A 21,236-nucleotide genomic window follows, 5' to 3' on the forward strand; every position below is an offset into this window, starting at 1 on the left:
TGGGGTGGGCCCTAATCCACTGTGACTGATGTTCTTATGAAAAAAGGAGAGATCTGGACACAGAAACAGACACACACACACACACACAGAAGAGATGACATGAAGATACACGGAGCAGCAAACAGCAGAAGCTGGAAGAGGCAAGGAAGGGTTCTCCCCTGGAGCTGCCAGAGAAAGCATGGCCCTACTCACACCTTAGACTTCTAAGCCTCCAGAATGGAGTAACAAAATGTTCCTGTTATTTTAAGCCTCCCATTTTTGGTACTTAGTTACATTTGCCTTAGGAAACGAATATACCATAAAATAAAGATTAAGTGATTATTGTAAATCATGTTGCCAAAAATTTCCCATGCTCATTATAATGTGAAACAGGTACTATTATTATTTCCATTTAACAAATGTGGAAACTGAAGTCCCAGATTTAATAATTTGCTCAAGATGGCATACATGGTAAGTGGTGGAACATGATTTGAATCCAGGTATTAATAATCTTGTGTGCTCTTAATCACTATGCTACACTAACTCTTAATTTTTAAAAGCTATAAGCTTTTTAGTGCATTAAAACTTTCTAGTGCAAACTGAGAAGTAAATTCCATTTAAATATAAACAGGACAGCAAGAAAATAGGAACCTGAACTACCTGAGTTGGAGACAAAATAATCTAACAATCTCCAAATTACAGTGCATTATAAGAATAAATTCTTCAGGGTACTCATTTCACAGAGTAAACCTGAAAAAACACCAACACCTAAGAGTAGTCACAAAAATGGCACCAGTTAAATGAAAATGCACTATTATTTATTCATTATGTTTTATTTTCTCCTGTGAGTCTATGAAAAGTAATGAGGAAAGAAGCCTGGAGATTAGAGGCTGGGTATAAAATTGGATAGACTGTTTAAAAAAAAAAAAAAAATACTGAGAGTTCTCAGAACCTAAAGGTACAGAAAAAGGAAAAAAAAATTTATAGCAGAGGCAGTTTAGCGCAGCTAATGAGGCAGTCTTATGTTTATGAATGAGCAACTCTGCTCCAGGAATTTAGTGGGAGGAGGCAGAAAAGCTTCCAGGTGGAGGTTTAGGCGGGTACAAGGTGGTTTTCTCTGTCGCTTCCCATTCCCTAAACCATCTTCCTCCATCCACCTGACAAAGAAGAACTTTTGTTGAGTTCTCTTTTTGTGATATGTGTTCATCAAAGAATGCAACAAGAAAGAATATAACAAAACAGTACAGCTACTTGCTAAAAAACTATTGTTAAAAAAACGACTCTCACATTCTTATATAAGGCCATGTATAACAGAGCCCCTATTAAGGCTCTATAAAAGAAATTTAACTTGCAGTTAATTGTACAGAAAAGCTTTATAGCCCTTTGAGGATATATAATGTTCTTCCCTCTTATATATAGAAAGAGAATCATGTAGCTGATTACTTGCAGCCCAGTCACAGAGAGTATATCAATTACTATGAATGGCCTACATATCTAAATTCTACTATCTTCCCTCTATCTTTTAATTTTTTCAAATTATTTTTCCTTGGTTCTGATTTTTAATTTAAGAAAATATAATTTATACTTTACTATTAAGGTATATTTATGTGCTTCTTTTTAATATTTAAAATCACCTATGGAATGAGTTTATATTAATAAATACTGACAAAAGAGTTACATCACATCACAGCCTTCAAAAAAGAATCATATGAAAAATAAAAATGACATGAAACCTGATTTAAATACTTTACTTCTCCACACATTATGGGTGCTAGCAACAATGTCCTAAACACTGAATATACATATTATTTTAATTTTAAGCTTCTTTTTTTCCCAGAACAATAGAGTTGACGGACAAGAATTATATTCAAACACAGTTCTCTATTGGTACATACGATTCTTGCTGCAGACATGTTGCATGGCCCAAACTGCCCATAGCTGGACTCCAGGTGTTGTGAAACAGCCAAGTAACGGGAAAAATGGATTAAAGGACCTGAAAGTTCAAAAGAAAAGAATAAAAATTATATCCTATACTTTGTGTCATTTTCTGTAGCAATAATTCCTGAGCTTTTCACTCCAGAAATTTCATCCTTCTATTTTTAAACTAATATAAATGACCCTCTATAGAACATCGTTTCTTTGTCTTAGCCATCTGATAAAGGATTATATTCAAACAAAAGTGTTGGTGCAGAAGATAGAAGGTGATCAGGACAATGTACTTTTTCTCAAAAGCACCTTTTGGTTTTGAAGATACACATTCTGAAGAACAGTAGACCTTGGTTTGGAAACCTAGAAAAGAAGTTAGTTGATAACTAACCAATAGAACATCATGAAGGAGGTCCAGAATTTAGCCTATTTCTACTAGTCTTCTGCCCAAAAATGTGTTAAACATATTGGAATAAAAAGTACTGGCAGCATCAGCATTTATAAAGTAGACAACAAAATAAACTGTAATGATAATATTTATGCAGCAATCTGGTATACTTCAGGTATGTTAGTAACTTATCTATTAAATCACTTGTCATAAATAAAGTTAGAATCCAGTATGCACTTTAATAATTACAAACTGCTTCCCTAAACACATCAGGTGCTGCTTCTAGTTCTTTAAATGTGTTGTCTTGTTTTACACCTCCTTGCATTAACATTCTTCCTAAAATCTTATCCCTACTTAAAACTCAGCTCACAATCTACTTCCTCTGGAAGTTTTTCATTATTTTCCAGTGCAGATTTAAGTACTGTCATCTTTTTAAAAAAAAGTATCTTCATCTTTGATTTTAGAGCATTCTATGAAATTAGCATAAGAGTGAATTATATCTGATTTACATTTGGTTTCCCTCACTAGGCTGTAAAGTTCTTGTTTGGAGGCACCATATCTTATTCATCTTTGAATTTCAAGAGGACAGAACAAGACTTTGGCATCTGTCTTCAATGAACACGAAAGAAGGACTGATGAATGATAGGTAGCAAAATAAAGTAAAAACATAGATGCCTAAGGGAAAACAATCATACATCTAACAGGAATGACCTCTAGGCAAGCAACATGACTAGGTTACTGGCTTAATATTAATTATCTTGCTAATTACCTGTATGCTACCATCTCACACTCTGGAGTTGGCCATTTCAAAATAGCTGAATGCTGAAAGACACAAGACACACAAGAAAGGATTACAGTATTTATTTAGTATTGTATGATGAGGCTTTGATAGTTTAATCATTATTAATGTTGTTTGTATTCTTCCAGGAAACAGCAAGTTACCCTACCAGATCATCCAAAAGAGAATTCCTCTGGCTGCGACTCAATGTCCAAGCTTGTTCACCTCTAGATATTAAGTGGGCAATAATTCCAGCTGCAAAGTAACTGACTTCCACTTCAACACTATGTAGAAGACTACTGATGTGGTCTATAAAATCCTTCCACATTAATTCAGAATGCAATTCTTGTACTTCAGCTATATTGTTCTGGGGAAAAAAAATATAAAAATTAAAGTAATATGTATAGTAAACAGCTAAATGACACTGCAATGATTTAAATCATGTATGGAGAAAAGGTGAAGACTGTTGCTATGTTAGCACTGTGGGATTATAGGTGATTTTATTCCTCTCCACCCCAAACAATAAAATAAAAGAAATAGTAGTTTCTTTTCAAGTGAAATAGTGAACTAGATAACCTAAAAATTTCCTGCTGTACAATATCTAGTTGTGCTGGGTGAAAAATAGCAAATAAACTTTAAATATGTAACTTTTTTACCTGGGATAAAATGTAAACAGGAAATCAAACTAGAGCCTAACAGGCTATCTCTGGCTCACAGCAGTGGGGGGTGCGCACGGTGCAAGAGAACTGGGTTTAACAGCCATGCAAGGTCAGAAGTAAGGACCAGAGATACTAAGACTTTGCATACAATGTAAGAATTTTAAAGCATTACACCTCAATAAAAGGGTGGCCTGACAAAGAGACACAAGAAAGAAGCCTATTGTGATCTGGGCTCTGGCCTAAAAGGAAAAGTCTTCCTTTATATACATAAGGAATTTATAAACAGGGGCTTGCCCTCAAGCAAGACTGTAGTTCAAATTGACACCATCTGTGTGGTCTGGAGAAACTCCAGCCTGAGAGCAACCATAAGAGAGGTAGGAGGAAAACAATAGGAGAGGTAAGGGGAAAGTTTGGTATCTAGAAAGCAGAGATAGGTGAGTACATCAAAAGGATGAAAGGAGTATTTCCCTGGTGACCCAGGGGTTAAGAATCCACCTGCCAATGCAGGGAACACGGGTTCCATCCCTGGTCCAGGGAGATTCCACGTGCCATGGGGCAACTAAGCCTGTGCCCCACAGCTACTGAGCCCTACACTCTAGAGCCCGTGAGCCACAATTACTGAGCCTGTGTGCTGCAAATACTGAAGCCCACACTCTCTAGAGCACATGCTCTGCAACGAGAAGACACTGCAATGAGAAGCAAGTGCACTGCAACTAGAGAGCAGCCCCTGCTCACCACAACTAGAGAAAAGCCCACGCAACAGTGAAGACCCAGTATAGCCAAAAACAAGCAAGTTTTTTTTTTTAAAAAAGGGTGAAAGGATTAGTAGTTCTAAGTAATGCGGAGAGCCTAAGTAAGATGAAGACAGGAAAGCATTCATTTACATGAGCAATATAGTGATCCTGTCTTAAAAACTTCATAGCCTAGGACCTCCACTGAATGTCAAAATTTGCCTGCTGGCCTGTGGAAGGTAGGTGTTTTATCTGGAGTTGGGATATGATGGCTTGCCTAGGCAGCATATAAGGAAGACCTCTATTCACATGGGAAACAATTGAGGGGTTTACAATTTAGGCTGTGCTTGATTTTCTCCAAAACATTATAAGACCCAACTTACCTCACTATTGTGAAGATTAATCCTCTTTCTCAAAACTTCATCTGATCTACTATGAAATCATAATTCTTTTCCTAACACACTGATTCCAATTCTTAGGAGCCAAAAACCCTGGCCTTTTCATTGTTAAGAAACTATTCACTCCCTAGCTTAAGTCATTCTGTGACAAGTGAAAATGAAAAGTATCACGTCCAAATGCATCCTCTGTAAAGACTAAGTTCTCTTTTCCAACCGCTGAAAAGAGGGAAGACAGAAGAGACAGGTATAACTTTACCTGCTACATGAAATGTATATAATCCTGTATTTTTCCATCACCATAAATGATTAATCAAAGTCTCCTATGCCCCTCTCTAATCTCACATATTGAAACAAGAAAAGGCATCTCACATTTATTTTTTATATTCTTCCATATTCATATTTTTTACATAGCATGTACCATTTTACAGAGACAAAAAAGGAAAAGAATATATCCCTTTTAAAATAAGCAAATAAGGGAATTCCCTGGCAGTCGAGTGGCTAGGACTCTGTGCTTTCACTCCAAAGGGCCTGGGTTCAATCCTGGCTGGGGAACTAAAATCCCACAAGCTGTGTGGTGTGGTCAAAATAAACAAAGAAAGGTGGTTCTCTATTTCCTCCAAGCTTGGTAGAAAGAAATACAAAGACCCTCTGAGAAGGACACATCTTGAACTCAAAGCCCCACAGAAAATGCTAAATTACAATTCACAATGAAAATAATCCATAATGAGTAAGAATCATCAAGTACACAGTAGTGAGTTAGACTCCCCCAAGAATCTCATGCAATATAACTACAAGATAGTACCTGATTTAAGAAGTTTAAAACACACAGACACACACGAAAATGCAAAGACAGCATCATTAAAACACAACAAGAAACATCTGGAACAAAGTATCAAAAGAATTATGGGCCATTCTTTGTTGCAATAAACAAGTTACTGGGAAACCAGCCAAAATATATGAGAGAATGGACAACTAGCTATACAGGGAATGTGATCCCTGTATAGATACGAGAAAAGATATTCAAATAGGGCAGTTTCTAGATTGCTGTGCACATAAAGAGGAATCTAAAGAGAATCTGACAGTTTTGCTGAGTTGAAGAGATAAGGATCGGTGTGTAGGGTGGCTAAGGCAGCAAAAATCTATAGAACAGAGCAATGAAAAGGAAAAATTTCCCAAGAAAAAGACATCTGCAGAGGGATCCCCTAAAATCTTTGGCTGACTACTGATATGAAATGAAACCCCATGAATCTAGGGAAAGAACCACCAGAAAGCAATACATGAACAAATCCCAAAGTCACACAGGTTTAGGAATAGTTTACATTCTTACCAACCAGAGTGAAGGGATCTCATCTAAACAAAACATTTGAGTATAGTGAGGTAATTAGGGTTAAGCAGTAGGGGAAAGGCTGATCTGAAGCTACTCTAACAAAGCAAATATAGGCATACCCTGGAGATTATGAGTTTGGCTTCTGACAATCACAAAAAAATGAATACTGCAATCAAGGGAACCACACAAAACTTCTTAGTTTCCAGTACACACACAAGTTATGTTTATACTTATATATTGTAGTCTAACAAGTATGCAATAGCATTATGCTAAAAAAAAAACACACTGTACATACCTTGATTATTAAATACTTTATTGCTAAAAGACTCTAACTATCATCTGAGCCCTTGAACGAGTTACAGTAGTAACATCAAACATCACTGATCAGAGATCACCATATCAAGTATAACAATAATGAAAAAGTTTGAAATGTTACAAGAATAATCAAACTGTGACACAGAAACACAAAGTGAGCTAATAATGTTAGAAAAATGGTGCCAACAGACTTGCCGCAAATCTTCAATTTGGAAAATAACACAGTATTTGTGAAGTGAATAAAATGAAGTATGCCTATAAGTAAGCTTTGAATGGAACAACCTGATCTGTGAGTAGGTTAACTGAATACCCAGACAAAGTCCAAGACTCTTAAAAGGAAAACAATAAAAAAAAAAAAAAAAAAAACAATAAAATCTAGTAATCAACAAAGTGAATTAAATTTCACAATAGCTACAACCAGTGAAAAATTACCAGACATATAAAGAGTCAGGAAAATACGATCCTTAACTGGGAGAAAAGTCAATCAATAAAAATAGATCCAGAAATGACAGGGATAATAGAACCAATAGATAAGGATTTAAAACAGCTATTATAAATGTTATACATACATTACAGAATGAAAGAAAAATATAAGCCTGAGGAGAAAGAAAAAAGACAATATAAAAATGACCTAAATGTAACTTCCAGAAAGAATATATATATTATACTATATGTATATAATTATAGTAAATATATCTATATATAAAATGAAAAATGAAAAAACAGTAGTAGAAAACATTCAAGCCGAAACATGGAAAGAAAAAAAAACTGCCAAAAAGCCAGTAGTGTATTCTGTCACGTGACCTGTGTGATAATTTCAAGCAATCTAATATACTTGTAATCAGGTTCTCAAAAAGAAAGGATATAAGAAAGGATACAGAAAAACATATCTGAAGAAATAATGGCAAAAATTATTCCAATTTATGAAAATTATAACCAAAAAACAAAACAGAAAAAATGTCCACTTGGACTTCAATAGTGACCAAAAAATTTATCTTTTGAAAATGAAATAAAGACATTTTCACACAGACAAAACCTAAATGAAAATTCATTGCCAAACCTACACTAAGAGAAATTTTTTTTTTAAGTAGTATGAGAAATACATTGTTGTTGTTGTTCAGTTGCTAAGTCCTGTCCAAATCTTTGCAATTCCACGGACTATAGCACACCAGGCTTTTCTCTCCTCCACTGTCTCCCGGAATTTGCTCAAACTCATGTCCATTGAGTTGGTGATGCTATCTAACTATCTCATTCTCTGCCACCCTCTTTTCCTTTTGCCTTCAATCTTTCCTAGCATCAGGATCTTTGGTAAATATAAAAGACAAATTTCTCATTCTTAAATCTGTACAGTGAAAAACTGATGAGGACTCCTACTTCTGACCAAGACAAAATAAAAGGGGCCAGACTTACTTTCCATTCTAAAACAACTGAAAAAATACAACATGAAGCAATACTTTTCAAGATACTAGACATTAGGTAACAAAAAACAGTGACCTTTAGAGGTGGATAACAAACAAGAGGAGATGCTGCCTTGAGAGTTTCCAGGCTGTGGCACAGTAATATAGTATTGAAGTAGAGCCCAGTGGACTCATGGAGTTGAAGAGATGGAGTTGGGAATCTACGGAGATCAAGGCGAGTCCCAGGACAGAGAACTTGAGAGAAGAGAACTGTACACGAAGAGAATCCAGAGAGCTGCAGGGCATAGCACCCATTCAGCAGAGTACTGGTCAGAGCACGACTGTGAGAAAACTATTTGAAGGCAGAAACGAGCTATTAAAAAGATTAAAGCTCCTGACACTCACAAAGGGCCAGGAATGGTGCCTATTTTCACCATCCAGTCTGAGAAAACTCTTTCACAAGGCATTGAGTACTCAGGAAGGTCTTGTTTCAGTAGTACAGAATAATTAGCCCTAGCCTCGGCATACTCTGGATCCTCCTAACACATCACAAAAGTAAGATCAAATAGGATCAGACTGTTAAAAAGTCAGTCAGTTAATCCTGGAACAAAATTCAAGAATATGTTATAGGAAAATAAAACTATCCAGCACCCAACAAGGCAAAATTCAAAAAGTCTGGCATCCAATCAAAAACTACCAGGCATGCAAAGTAACAGGAAAACAAAACTCAAAATGAGGGGAATAATCAATCATTTGAAATTTACCCAGAACTAATACAGATGTTAAAATTAGCAGAGAAGGACAGTTATTATGAATAAATTTCATATGTTCAAAAAGTTATGTAAAAATATGGAAGATATAAAAAAGACCCAAATTGAAGTTTTAGAGAGGAAAATGACATCTAACGATAAAAACTATATACTAGCTGGGATTAACAGCAGATTAGACATTGAAGAAGAAACAATTACTAAATTAGAAGGCATAACAATGGAAACAATTCAAACTGAAACATACACAGAAAACAAAAGAAAATTTAAAAAGCACCAATGAGTTGTGAATTTCAAGCAGCTTAACTTATGAGATAGAAGTCTCCAAAGGACTCCAATGGGTTGGGGGTAAGGGGGTGTAAAATATTTTTTGTTTCAAGAAATAATGGCCTAACACTTTTAAAACTTGAAGACTATAAACCAAGAAGTTCAATGAATCTCAGATACAGGAATCATGGAGTAAATTACATTAAAACACATCATAATCAAATTATACAGAATTGTTGTTGCTAATCCTAAATCTTGAAAGTAGTCAGAGGAAAATCATATACATACAGAGGAATAAAGATAATGATGACATCAGATTTCTCATCGGAAAGATGGCAAGTCAGAAAAAAGGTAATCAACATCTTTAAAGTACTATCAACCTAGAGTTCTAGAGGTGGCAAAAAAGAAACTTTCAAAAATGAAGATTAAATAAAGATGTTTGCAGACATACAAAAGCTGAAGAATTCATCAGTAGCAGACAGACCCACACTATGAAATATGTTAAAGAATGCTTTTTCAGCAGAAGGAAAATTATACCAGTTAGAAATCTGGATCTACACAAAGGAAAGATGAGCATCACATAGTAACTATTTGGGAAAACATGTAAGTTTTTAAAAAGTATTTAAATCTCCTTAAAAGATAACTGATATAAAAAACAATGTTTATTGGTTTATTACATATATAAAAGTAAAATACATGACAATGATGACATAAAGGAAAGAGCAGAAATGGAAATCTACTATTTTAAGTTTTTTATAATATATATGAAATAAAAAATAATAATATATATGAAATCATATAAAATCACTTAAAGGCAGACTGATTAAAAATGTATACTATAAACTCACAATAATCATTAACTTAGCACATCAGAGTAATAGCTAGTAAACCAAGAAAGGAGATCAAACAACATTATTAACTCAAACCAAAAAAAAGCAGAAAAAGAAAAAAAAAAAAAAAAAAGATGGGACAAACAGAAAATAAATACCAAGTTGATGAACTCAAATATAACCATATCAATAACTACATTAAATGTAAACAATCCAAACAGTCCAAATAAAGAGGAGAGCTTCTCATACTGGACAAAAAACAGGGTGCAAAGTATATGCTGTCTATAAGAAACACACTTTAAATATAAAGACAAATATAGGTTAAAAGTAACAGGAGGGAAAAAGATAAACCATGTCAACGTTAGTCAAAAGAAAGCTAGACTGGCTATATTAAGGAGAAAAAGAAGATTTCAAAGTAAAGAATACTACCAGGGATAAAGAAGGTCATTTCATAATGATAAAGGGATCAATTAATTGAGAGGGCATAACAATTCCATTTTTGAACCTACTAACAGAGCTTCAAAGTACAGGAAGCAAAAACTGATAGAACATGATAAATGCTACCTAACAGAACAAGTAGGCAGAAAATCAGTAAGTCTATGGTAGATGTGAATATCAACCAATAGATACATATAGAACACTCTTAACAAAAGCAGAATATTCATTCTTCTAAAGAGCACATGGAGCATTGACCAGGAAAGACCATATCCCAGGACACATATGTCTCAGTAAATTCAAAAGGACTCAAAGTACTTTCTCTGATCATGAAAAATTAAACTAGAATCAATATCTCAAAATAAACTATCAAAAAAATTCAATCACAAAGTAAAGGAAAAAGCGGAAAGAAGCACGTCAGGATGTATTAACATTAATTCACAAAATTAAAATAAAGGAAGGTTGGGGACAAAACCTTACACTTTTTAAATACATTTTTGCACTGCTTCACTAGGTATAGTAAGCATATATTAAGAAATTTTTTTTAAAAAGCAATTTTAAAGCCCTATGTGATCTTTCTGAATATTTAAAATAAATTCCCCTTTTCTTCTTATAATGACTTAGGCCAAATTTCATATCTAATAATCCTATGAACCATGAATAAAACAATCAAATACTGTAATTTACTTAACATTTCCCTATTACTGGGCATTTAGATAGTTTTACATTTTCTGCTTTATATAACTAAAACTATAGTAAATAGATACTACAGTTTTTTTAGGTTTTGTTTTTGTCTTTTGGTCTTTTGGCCACAACCCACTGCATGTGGGACCTCAGTTCCCAGACCAGGGATCAAACCTATGTCCCCTGCACTTGTAGCAGGAAGTTCTAACTACTGGACCGCTAGGGAAGTCTCTAGATTGTCCTCTTTAAATGCCAGCCCTCAGCTTTCGCAAAAATCCATCTCTCATGTTTCTGAATCTAGAAAATCAACATTAATCTACTCTTCTTTTACAATTTACTAACCTATGCCTCCTGTGATCTAATTCTTCAAGAGCAGAGGGCTGCTCTAAAATAGCATCTTCTGTACAGGCACTTCTTCTGTTGCAGTAATTAAAAGTGATAAAATATCTGATCCTCCTCTGTGTCTTAAAATCCTAGAGGGCTCACTTTAACATATATTCAGTATACTTATGGAATATCTGATTTGTTAAACAGTTGTTTAAGTAGTAATTATCAATTATCAGACATAGAATCTAAGAATACTTGTAGGTTAGTGACATTTTTCATGAGATCTTTTTTTTTCTGATTATACAAGTAAAACATGTTCACAGTGAAGCTTTGTACTATACCACAAAATATAAAGAAAAGTATGTAATTTATATTCTTCCTTTCAGTATGGTGAAAATCTAAATATGTATATGTAACTTTGTAGCCTGCTTTTTTTACTTAATTATATTGATATATATTTTTAACATCATTATGTGTTTACAAACAGAGTAGCATTTTTCTATGTAATATCTCAGATGGAAAATAATTACAGCTTGAACTTAGTGGGAAATGCTTGTATCTTACCAAAAGTCCTAGGACTTTCTGTTGAATGGATGACTCGGTTGGGAATGACTATAAAAAGAAAGAGACATCTATAACTAAAGAACCAAATATAATAAACAAATGCTCAAATCAATCAATAAATGAATGTCCAAAGCTGTAGGCTAAATTCCCATTCTAACCTCTAGAACCCTCATGAAGAGTTCTAACCCTTGATTTTCAATAAAGTGTCTGCAAGTGGTTGGAGATTCATCTGTGAGGTTCCAAAGTGCACTCAAAGTAAACTTCAAAGTAGTGTCCACTGAATTTTGATTGGTTTTCTGCTTCACTATTTGAAGAAGTTGCTGAAAGAGGAAAATAGAATTTCTAATTACTGAATTGTTATTATAATTAGTGGTAATAACATAGACTAATAAGTCCATGAGGATTAGTTTCATGAGTTCAAACATTTCCTATAAAGTGCAACAAACAGCCTATTGGATTAGACTTTTCCTTTCACAAGAAAAAAATAGAGGATTTTCATAAATACTTCTATAATATTCTGATCCCTTCCACAAGAAAAAAAGAGAATTTTCACAAATACTTCTATAATATTCTTATCATATCTATAATCTAATCACCTGTAAATAAAATTAAAAGCAAAATGATTAAAACTTAGGGTCAACTATGTTACCCAACAGGTCACAACACACACTCACTTCAGATCCTGGGATAAAAAAGGTGGAGGGAATGAAGGGGGAATGAATCCAATACTAACTACATATCAGCAAATTATAAACTACATATCAGCAAATTATATCCTATATTGTAATACTGTTGTCCTCATTTTTCAGAAGAGGAAAGTGAGTCCAAGTAATATTAAGTAATTTTATCATAGCCAACTTAGTAAGAGAGAGTAAAAATTGGAAGACCTAGTTCTAACCCCATGTTTTCCTTAAGAAAAAAAGAAAGGATGAACTATATACAATAGTAAGAGAATTAAAGTCTAAATTGTATTTAATTAAGATTATAGCTTTGAATTTCCATTTGTAAATTATTTCTATCACAGCTTTAAACCTAAGAAATGTAAGCTTGAAAAATAAATATGTTAAGACCTACATGGGCCATCCATAATTCCAATTTTAGTTTACACTTTTGGGGGTAAATGGAGCTCTGCTAAAACAGATACAAGTAATATTAATAAGCACTATTACTTAACGTTATGTACAATGAAGGAAAAAATTTTTAAGAAACACAAACATGTAGTTGCAATTATGTAACTTAATAGCATAGTGGCCAAGAGTGTGGCAGTAGAATTGGGCTACCTGAACTTAATTAAGGGCTTAAAAAAAAATTAGCTAGCATCACCATTACTACTACTATTAATTCCTGCTAATTGCTACTCAAATTAAACTTAATTTTCTCCCAAAGCATGTAAGTGGACTACTTCCTTATAATCTTTGAATACACCTCTAGCCAAAATTACTGAAACTCATACACAGCAATAAAAAGTCATATTTAAAACTAAAATATCATCCCTGAAGAGAGTAAAAATAAATAAAATCAGCACCATTTTCTACTCGTCTAACATTAAGTGTTGGATTTTGTGCTAGGAACTTAGTATCTTCCTTCAATCTTTTTTTCCTTTTCAATCTTCATAACAATTGTATAAAGCATTTTTTATTACTTCAAAGGAAATTTAGGTGACTTGCCTGAAATCACACAGCTGCTGAGTGACAGAACTGGGAATAAGGCATGATTTCGACTTAGTCTCTAAAGATTTTAAGTTTTCACTGTTCACTATATTAATTTCTCAACTGAAGCAACCAAAAATCATAAATCAGCTATTTACATAATCTTTTCCCCTAAAGCATCTAGCATAGTCTTATGACTATAATAGAGACTCCACATTTTCTTAATAAATAACAAAATCACAGAATTATATGAACTAGATAGGATTTAAGGTTTATTTGGGCCCCAACGGTCCAGGTAATTTATCTATATTCACACAGTGAGTTTACAAGTTAGACCCCGGGTCATCTGATTCCTAGTTCAGGAGTCTTTCCATCTCCTGTTAAAGAGTAAAGCTGCCCCAATGAAGAGAAATTAATACACTCACTTAGAAGTAACAAAAACAAACTTTTGAAATATAAAATCTCAGAAGATAGGCAACACTGCCTGAGAATAACTAAAATGAAAACTGTTTAGGGGTCTGCATAGACTTACCCGGACGATGAAGAGCTCAGCACCAAGCTGGGCTGTCTGCTCTGTAGAAAGCTGCAAGCAAGCAGGAGACAAGGTAAATGTCCAAACATCTACTAGTGTGAGTTTAATACCATTCACTGTAGCAGACTCCAAAGGTCAGACCACAATCTCTGATCAACCTGGAATTCTGCAATCCTGAATGCAGCTTGAGTAAGTTAACCTGGTTTACTAAACTGTCAGGGGAAACACTTTCCTACAGAAAAGTATAAAATATGAGTTCAGGTACCTTGGCAGCCAGAATGGAAATGATAGCAACTGCCATCCTCTGCATGTTTTGATCCTCATGGTTGCAGAGCCACTGCATGACAAGCTTGGCTGCTTCAAACCTGGAAACACACAGAGTCTCATGAATTAACCCTGGAGGCCCCAGGAATAGTTTCAGAGCTCCAGCTGGGAAATGCTGCTACAATTTAGGTAGGTGAGAAAGAAAAGGAAAGCTCCTCCTAATTGACAGAGAATAACAAGGACACATAGTGTTTTGAAGATGGTATAATTAATTCTGACAACACTGTAAAGAAACAGAGCGTTTGGAATATATGGTAAAAAATATCTTGACATTCACCTTCTAGAGGTATAACATATTTCTATTCTGTAGTGATAATAATAATTTTAAGTATTTTCTGGGTTCCCGCCAGTACTTAGCACAATGGGAATACTCATTCTTTTACTCAAAAACATTTATGAAGCTTCTCCTTTGTGCCAGATATTGTTTTGGGTGCTAGAGACAGATTAGCAAACACAACAGAAAAATATCTCTACTCTCCCAGAGATTACACTCTAGTGGGGAAGACAGGTAATAAATAAATAAGTAAAGTATATGGAACGTTTGGGTACTGACATATGCTAGAGAAAAAAATAAATAAAACAGGAAAAGAGAGAATATGATACATGGAAACTTTATTAGTCTCAAAACATGTCCATATATATCAAATAATATAACCTAGTATTAAAAGTTAAAAGCAAATTCTGAAGTTCTTTGAATTTGGGGGTTGGAATTCTAGCTCTACCTAATGTTAATGATAACAATAAAATAAATTGTTTTATCCTGTGAGGCAATGTAGTCATATCATTAAGAACATCATACACATTGGAATCAGCCTAGATTCAAATATCACCTTCACCATGTACTAACTTTGGGAACCTGGGTAACTTTCTTCATCTCTCTGAACTTCAATTTTTTTGTCTGTAAAATAATACAGTCTATTCCATAGGACTGTTGTGAGGATTATATCATATCACACATAAAGCTTAAGACTTAGTACAGACCTTGGAACATATCAAACTTTTGATAAAAGTTAACTTTTACTAGTATTGACTTCCTCTGTGCCTTTACTTCTGCAGTTCCCACAGAACAATCAACTCAGTCAATTTTCAGTTTCAAGGCAATATGACATGGATATAAAAATCCATGGAGTCAGTCTGGATTTAAATCTAAATTCTGCTACTTACTATCTTATGACCTTGAGCAAGCTACTAAACTTCTCTGTGCCTCTGTTTCCTCATCTGTAAAATGAAGATTACAATAGTAACAATTTCACAGGACTGTTGCAAGGACTGAATAAACCTATCTAAAACACCTAGCACAGTGTCTGGTAAGTGCCTCATACATTAGTTATATTTTTATTATCTTAATGCCATCACTAAAATGAAATCTTTCATGATCACCAAGCCAATGAAATCTTTCTGGTCTTGCTTGGGGGCCCAGTACATTCTGTCATCCTCTTCTATGAAAGGCTGTCTTCTGTTATACTCCTAATTCATTCATTCATCCATCCACCAAACAGCCACTGAAGTACTAAGCACTAGCGGCAAAGATTAATCAATCTCTGTCTCTTACCACAAAGAAGCTCAATTCTAGCAGACTGTACTCACTGGCTACATCAAGGGCAGACAATAGCCCACCTCAAGTGATTTTATAGCTGCGGGCCTAGCTGTCTGTTTTCTGAAGTTTTATTAGAACAGTTATCCCCATTTTTTTTTTTTTAAATAAAGTCTATGTCTATGGCTGCTTTGGAGGTACAATGGGAGGATTACGTAGGTCCAACAGAGACCCTATGGCTCATGAACCTGGAACATTTAATATCTAGCCATTTAAGGAAAAGGCTGTCAACCTCTGGGATGGTTTATAATTTTCTTTAGATTATGTCTTTTCAGCCTATGACTTCATGTGATCAATGCAGATGCTTAATATATTTATAAAATAAAATTCAGTAATCCACATGAGATACATGTGAAAGTATGTTAGTCACTCAGCCATGTCCAACTCTTTGTGACCCCAGGGACTGTAGCCCACCAGGCTCCTCTGTCCATGGAATTCTCCAGGCAAGAATACTGGAGTGGGTTGCCATTTCCTTCTCCAGGGGATCCTTGTGACCCAGAGACTACACCCGGGTCTCCTGCATTGCAGGCAGATTCCTTACCGTCTGAACCAATTATTTATTTCAAGTAAATGGAATACTTCATTCCACCAGCATGTCAGATAACAATGTACTATTACCCAAATAAAAGTAAATCACTATAAAATTGCTACTTGAGAAATACACTTCTCATTAAATCATCAAGTATAAATTTAGTTTTGAAAATACCATCACTAAAAAATTATATTTTAAAATAGTAAAATGAAAAAAAAAATTAGCTCCCAAATCACATCCTACAAAATAAGGAAACTCTTTATACTTACTGGAATCCAACTATATGGTCTCCCTTAACCTCTGCTTAAAAGGTTTCTCCTATAATTCAATATCAAATAACTATAATAAAAAGAGGCATGATACAGAGAAAAGAATGCTGGAGCTAAAACTAGACTTGATCCTTTCTAGCCTTGCAGTTACTAGTCACAAAACCATGGGCAAGATACTGAATTTCTATATGCTTTAGTTTCTTCAGCCTACAACACTGTGCTCACATTCTAAAAACTATAATCAGTACAAATTTTTATGCAAATAGGTATGAAAATAGAATCTGCTCTCATGAATATGAAAGCATTAAATTACAGAAAGTAGATTCAGCATTCTATAAGGTGAAACACAATCCCACCCACTTAATTAACTGTACACTAGGAATATCCTAAATGGTAAGACATGACCCAAGACAGATTTCTAAAATTCCATTTTGCCCCATATTTAAGTTCTGGTGCTACCACTTGCCTGTTGAATGGAACATCTTGAAGAATTCGGTCACTGCAAAGTGAAAGGAGGCAATTCTTCTGTAACTAAGAACCAAAGAGAGAGAAAAAAAAAAACCCTGAATAAATATTGCTTTGTTAGATTCTATTTTTAAAAAAAGACATTTATAAAGCATAACATGTCTTAGAACCTTTATTCTGCTCACCTACAGTTCAAGGACTGACTTCCACTGGACCCACATAAGTTTACTTGCACATTTTAAAAATCTTTTTTTATTAGATGAGAAACAGGGTGATAAACTGGATAATTCCAGCTAATCTCCCTCCCTTCTGGTGGCCTTTGGATGGGTCCTGTTTTGTCTTCTGTTCACCTGGCTTCCAGAGTCCATGAAAACCAAAGGCTAAAACTCATCTAGTTTGGCAGCTATTCTCAATGAGAGAAGCTGGCTTTAATGATCCACTCACCAATCTGGGTTGCCAATTTTACTTGATTTTGGGTCTCTGAGTATTTTCTACTAATTTTGCCAACTCATTGTTAAATCTTAAGAGTTCAAAATATATATATAATTATATATATAATTAAAAATATAATTCCAGCAGCATTTTTAGTTTTCATCCAAATAACAGGACAGGTTTTATAGACTACCTATACTGCTAGAAACAGAAAATCCATGTCTTATTTATTTCTCTATTCCAGTACTTAAGTACTGAGTACTTGAGTACTGAACCAATGCCTGGTTCATAGCAGAAGCTCTATGCCTAATCCTATATGCTGAAATGATCACTAACTCCAGGTCTGGGCGCAAGACGTTTTACATGGCTTCAGTCCATGTTTGGACTGAAATGCTTTTAGGCGAGGAACGCATTCTTCAGTATTCTACTTGTCTATCGCCCTGCACTCAGTCACACCACAAAACATATTACTTAACAGCCTCCAAAGGAATTTCCAGCTTTGGTCTACTAAAATGAACTGTATGGAGGTAGGAGATGGGTAGTAGACACTAAAAAGACCATTTGTATGTGAATTCCCACATGCTTGCCTGCTGGTGGTTGGGAAAATGTTCCATGGCTTTGAGCAGCAAATGGGTCACATCAGCCAGGAGTCGGACAGGCATTCCTGCAGCAAGATCCTGCTTGGTTAAATTAAACACACAGGCGCTTGCAGCAAGCTGCACTGGCAAATTCATAGGGTGGTTTCTCATCCCAGTAACCACAAGCTGAAAAAGAAATGAGTTCTCTGAATCCAACTTATAAAAACATATAAGCCCTCTTCACATAGCAACGGAGAAGGCAATGGCAACCCACTCTAGTACTCTTGCCTGGAAAATCCCATGGACGGAGGAGCCTGATAGGCTACAGTCCATGGGGTCTCGAAGAGTCGGACACAACTGAGCTACTTCACTTTCACTTTCATGCATTGGAGAAGGAAATGGCAACCCACTCCACTATTCTTGCCTGGAGAATCCCAGGGACAGAGGAGCCTGATAGGCTGCCGTCTATGGGGTTGCATAGAGTCAGACATGACTGAAGCGACCTAGCAGCAGCAGCATATAGCAACATTACTCTGTTGATCTGTAATAATTTCTAAGATATCTTAAGTATATTTTTTATCCTTATGTGCAGAGCCTAGGACATAATAGTTATTCACCTACCTGGTCAAGGGAGGTGTCAAGTTGTTCATGTCCAGAAATTTTTCTGTAATGTTAATGAATCTTTTCTATTCAGAGAAAACATCTTAGTATTTCCTAGATACAGTTCAGTCTGGCCTGTTTTATGCCAAGCACTAAACAAATTCTTACTGACTTGTCAGGGAATGCTTGTTGGGAGGATTCCTACGTGCTGTCTCTCATGAGTCCTTTGTCCCTCTGCAAGCGGAACAGCACGCTGCTCCCAGGGACTGAGGTCATTGTGTGAGGCAGGCTTGGGTCTCCTTTAGTAAACATTCTCTTTAGGACAAAATACTTAGTCTCGTTCCCCTTTCTTGAGATATGGATTGTCTCCTGACCTTGTGACTAACATTACCCCTTGTTCCCTTGGTAATGGTTGCTGTACGTTTGGTTTTCTGATCTCTATCATTCCCGAAAGAAGTTTCTTGTACCACAGCCTATATATACTCATAGGAAAATCATTAAAGCACCTTTGCTCCATCAGAGCTTAGGTCCCCCGGTCTTTTTTGTCTCTCTCTCTCTCTCTCTCTCTCTATCTTTTTCTGGCTGACTCTCTGGAGCGTGGAGACCCGTCATACTCACTTTTCTGCCCGGGCTTCTAAGACCCCCTCGAGAGGGCGCCTGGTACCTTGGTGAGTGATGCAAGCCCTGTGTCAAGGACAATATTGGTCCTCTGTGTAAACCAAGGGATATCAGCCTCTTTCTCTCTTTCACTTTCTTATCGTCGACTCCGTACCACCAGGTTCCGGTCCATTAAAGGACCCCAACACTGACTTGAATAGAGTAAACCAGCAGCAAACTTCACTTTCAAATCCCAACATTCAGTTCCTTAAGAACACTGCTAAAATTAAAATATAATAAAATCCATTTACTTCCCTCTGGCCTAGATAACTATTTCTCTCCTTTTCCTCTCTCCTCAAATCCCCAACAAATCCTCCCCATTTCTCATTAATGGCTAAAGATCTTACTTCCAGTTACCCTGAGAAAACGGAAAGTGAAAGTGACGTCACTCAGTCATGTCTGACTCTTTGCGACCCCATGGACTGTAGCCTACCAGGCTTCTCCATCCATGGGATTTTCCAGGCAAGTGTACTGGAGTGGGCTGCCATTTCCTTCTCCAGGGAATCTTCCCGTCCCAGGGATCGAACCCAGGTCTCCTGCATTGTAGGCAGACACTTTACCCTCTGAGCCAGCAGGGAAGCCCTGAGAAAACTGAAGTAACCATAAAAGAACTTCAGATTCTGGCTTTTACACGTACCTCCTTGCCAGCATACACATGAGCAATTGCTGTCTGCCTGCCTGTTACCATAAATGACCTCTGGGGGCTCCTCTCTAAAGATAATCCCTCCACTTAAAAGCTTGATTCTTCCCTTCTTGTCTACCCAAGGACACTGCTTCAGCTGATCTCCCCTTCCAACTCCTATACCAGATTTTTATTCTGTAGTCGATCATTCACACAGCATACAAACAAGGTATTTTTTTCTCCCATCTAAAACAAAACAAAACCCACACACATCCTCAGCCAACTACCACCTTTTTCTTTTGCTTCCTTTTGCAGCAAAAACTTCTTAAAAGAATCACATTTCTCTCTGCACCATTCTCTGAATGAATGAATGAATGAATGAGTAAATATTTCAGATCAGGACTACAGGTCTGGTCCTTTGTTACTCAAGTGCACAGTAACCAAAACCAAAACATGGTAATGCATATACCAAGCACCAATATCCTCTGTATACAGGAGGTGGCAGATGTTGCAACCAACATCCAAGGACTTAAACGTTACTGCTTCCTATCCAAACACCCCATTCTCAAAAAATTTAAGAAACCAGGAGGTTAAGTCATTCTGGCTCTGCCACTAATTTATTGTTACTTAACCTCACAGACCCTCAAGTACATAATCTGTAAAAGAGAAGATAAAACTTCTTTCTTGGGATTGTTGTGCCCACTAAAAGAGGGACCAAATATAATATACTCCTATACTCACTGGTTTCTAAATTAAATGTGTATAAGGATTATCTTGAGGGATTATTACAATGTAGATTCCTGTATCTTATCCAGCCCTACTGAATCTAAGTTTTCTTGGAATGAGGTTCACAAATATGTTTTTTAAAATAAGCAATATCTCAGACTTCAGGAGGCTAGAGGACCACATTCTGACAAAAAATGCCCCGCCCAATCAACAAAATTAAGAATCCTCCTATTTTTTCCTTCAAAAACTGTCTTGGGTAAAATATCTTAATTGGGGAATAACACAGATTAGTTACAAAAGCACAAGAGGTTTATAAATAGCATGGAAAAGTGCTTTATAAAATCCCAATATTGTATTTCTTTAAAAACCATATATGGAAGCAATACATGGCTAATATACCAAGTAGTGTCCTGATTCGAGTCATATACTTTATTTTCTACTACAGCTGGTAAAAAGATATCACACTGATTACTGGTTTTAGATA

The 21,236-nt window shown here is 35.6% G+C and overlaps 1 protein-coding gene and 1 long non-coding RNA gene across 3 annotated transcripts in view; one reads left to right on the top strand and one right to left on the bottom strand.

Annotated features, from left to right (window-relative positions):
* LOC139035236 (uncharacterized) overlaps positions 1-3,428 on the top strand; it is a 53,335-nt gene extending 49,907 nt beyond the window's left edge. Inside the window, exon 2 of the long non-coding RNA XR_011487869.1 lies at positions 3,221-3,428. This is a non-coding gene — a long non-coding RNA (uncharacterized lncRNA). The remainder of the gene's footprint in view (positions 1-3,220) is intronic.
* ZYG11B (zyg-11 family member B, cell cycle regulator) overlaps positions 1-21,236 on the bottom strand; it is a 74,141-nt gene that overhangs the window by 13,563 nt on the left and 39,342 nt on the right. Inside the window, exons 5-14 of one of the 2 annotated variants that reach the window (XM_070468151.1) lie at positions 18,157-18,333; positions 17,139-17,203; positions 14,219-14,318; positions 13,954-14,004; positions 11,931-12,092; positions 11,773-11,820; positions 3,241-3,438; positions 3,063-3,115; positions 1,875-1,972; positions 357-1,136 (exon numbers count right to left, since the gene is read on the bottom strand). In XM_070468151.1, the coding sequence (XP_070324252.1) occupies positions 1,114-1,136; positions 1,875-1,972; positions 3,063-3,115; positions 3,241-3,438; positions 11,773-11,820; positions 11,931-12,092; positions 13,954-14,004; positions 14,219-14,318; positions 17,139-17,203; positions 18,157-18,333 (975 nt within the window). In that variant the 3' untranslated portion in view covers positions 357-1,113. Of the gene's footprint in view, positions 1-356; positions 1,137-1,874; positions 1,973-3,062; positions 3,116-3,240; positions 3,439-11,772; positions 11,821-11,930; positions 12,093-13,953; positions 14,005-14,218; positions 14,319-17,138; positions 17,204-18,156; positions 18,334-21,236 lie in introns of those variants that run through there. The other variant, XM_020871388.2, reaches the window with a different exon arrangement.

Source organism: Odocoileus virginianus, chromosome 5, assembly GCF_023699985.2.
Source record: "Odocoileus virginianus isolate 20LAN1187 ecotype Illinois chromosome 5, Ovbor_1.2, whole genome shotgun sequence".
Lineage (NCBI taxonomy): Eukaryota > Metazoa > Chordata > Mammalia > Artiodactyla > Cervidae > Odocoileus > Odocoileus virginianus.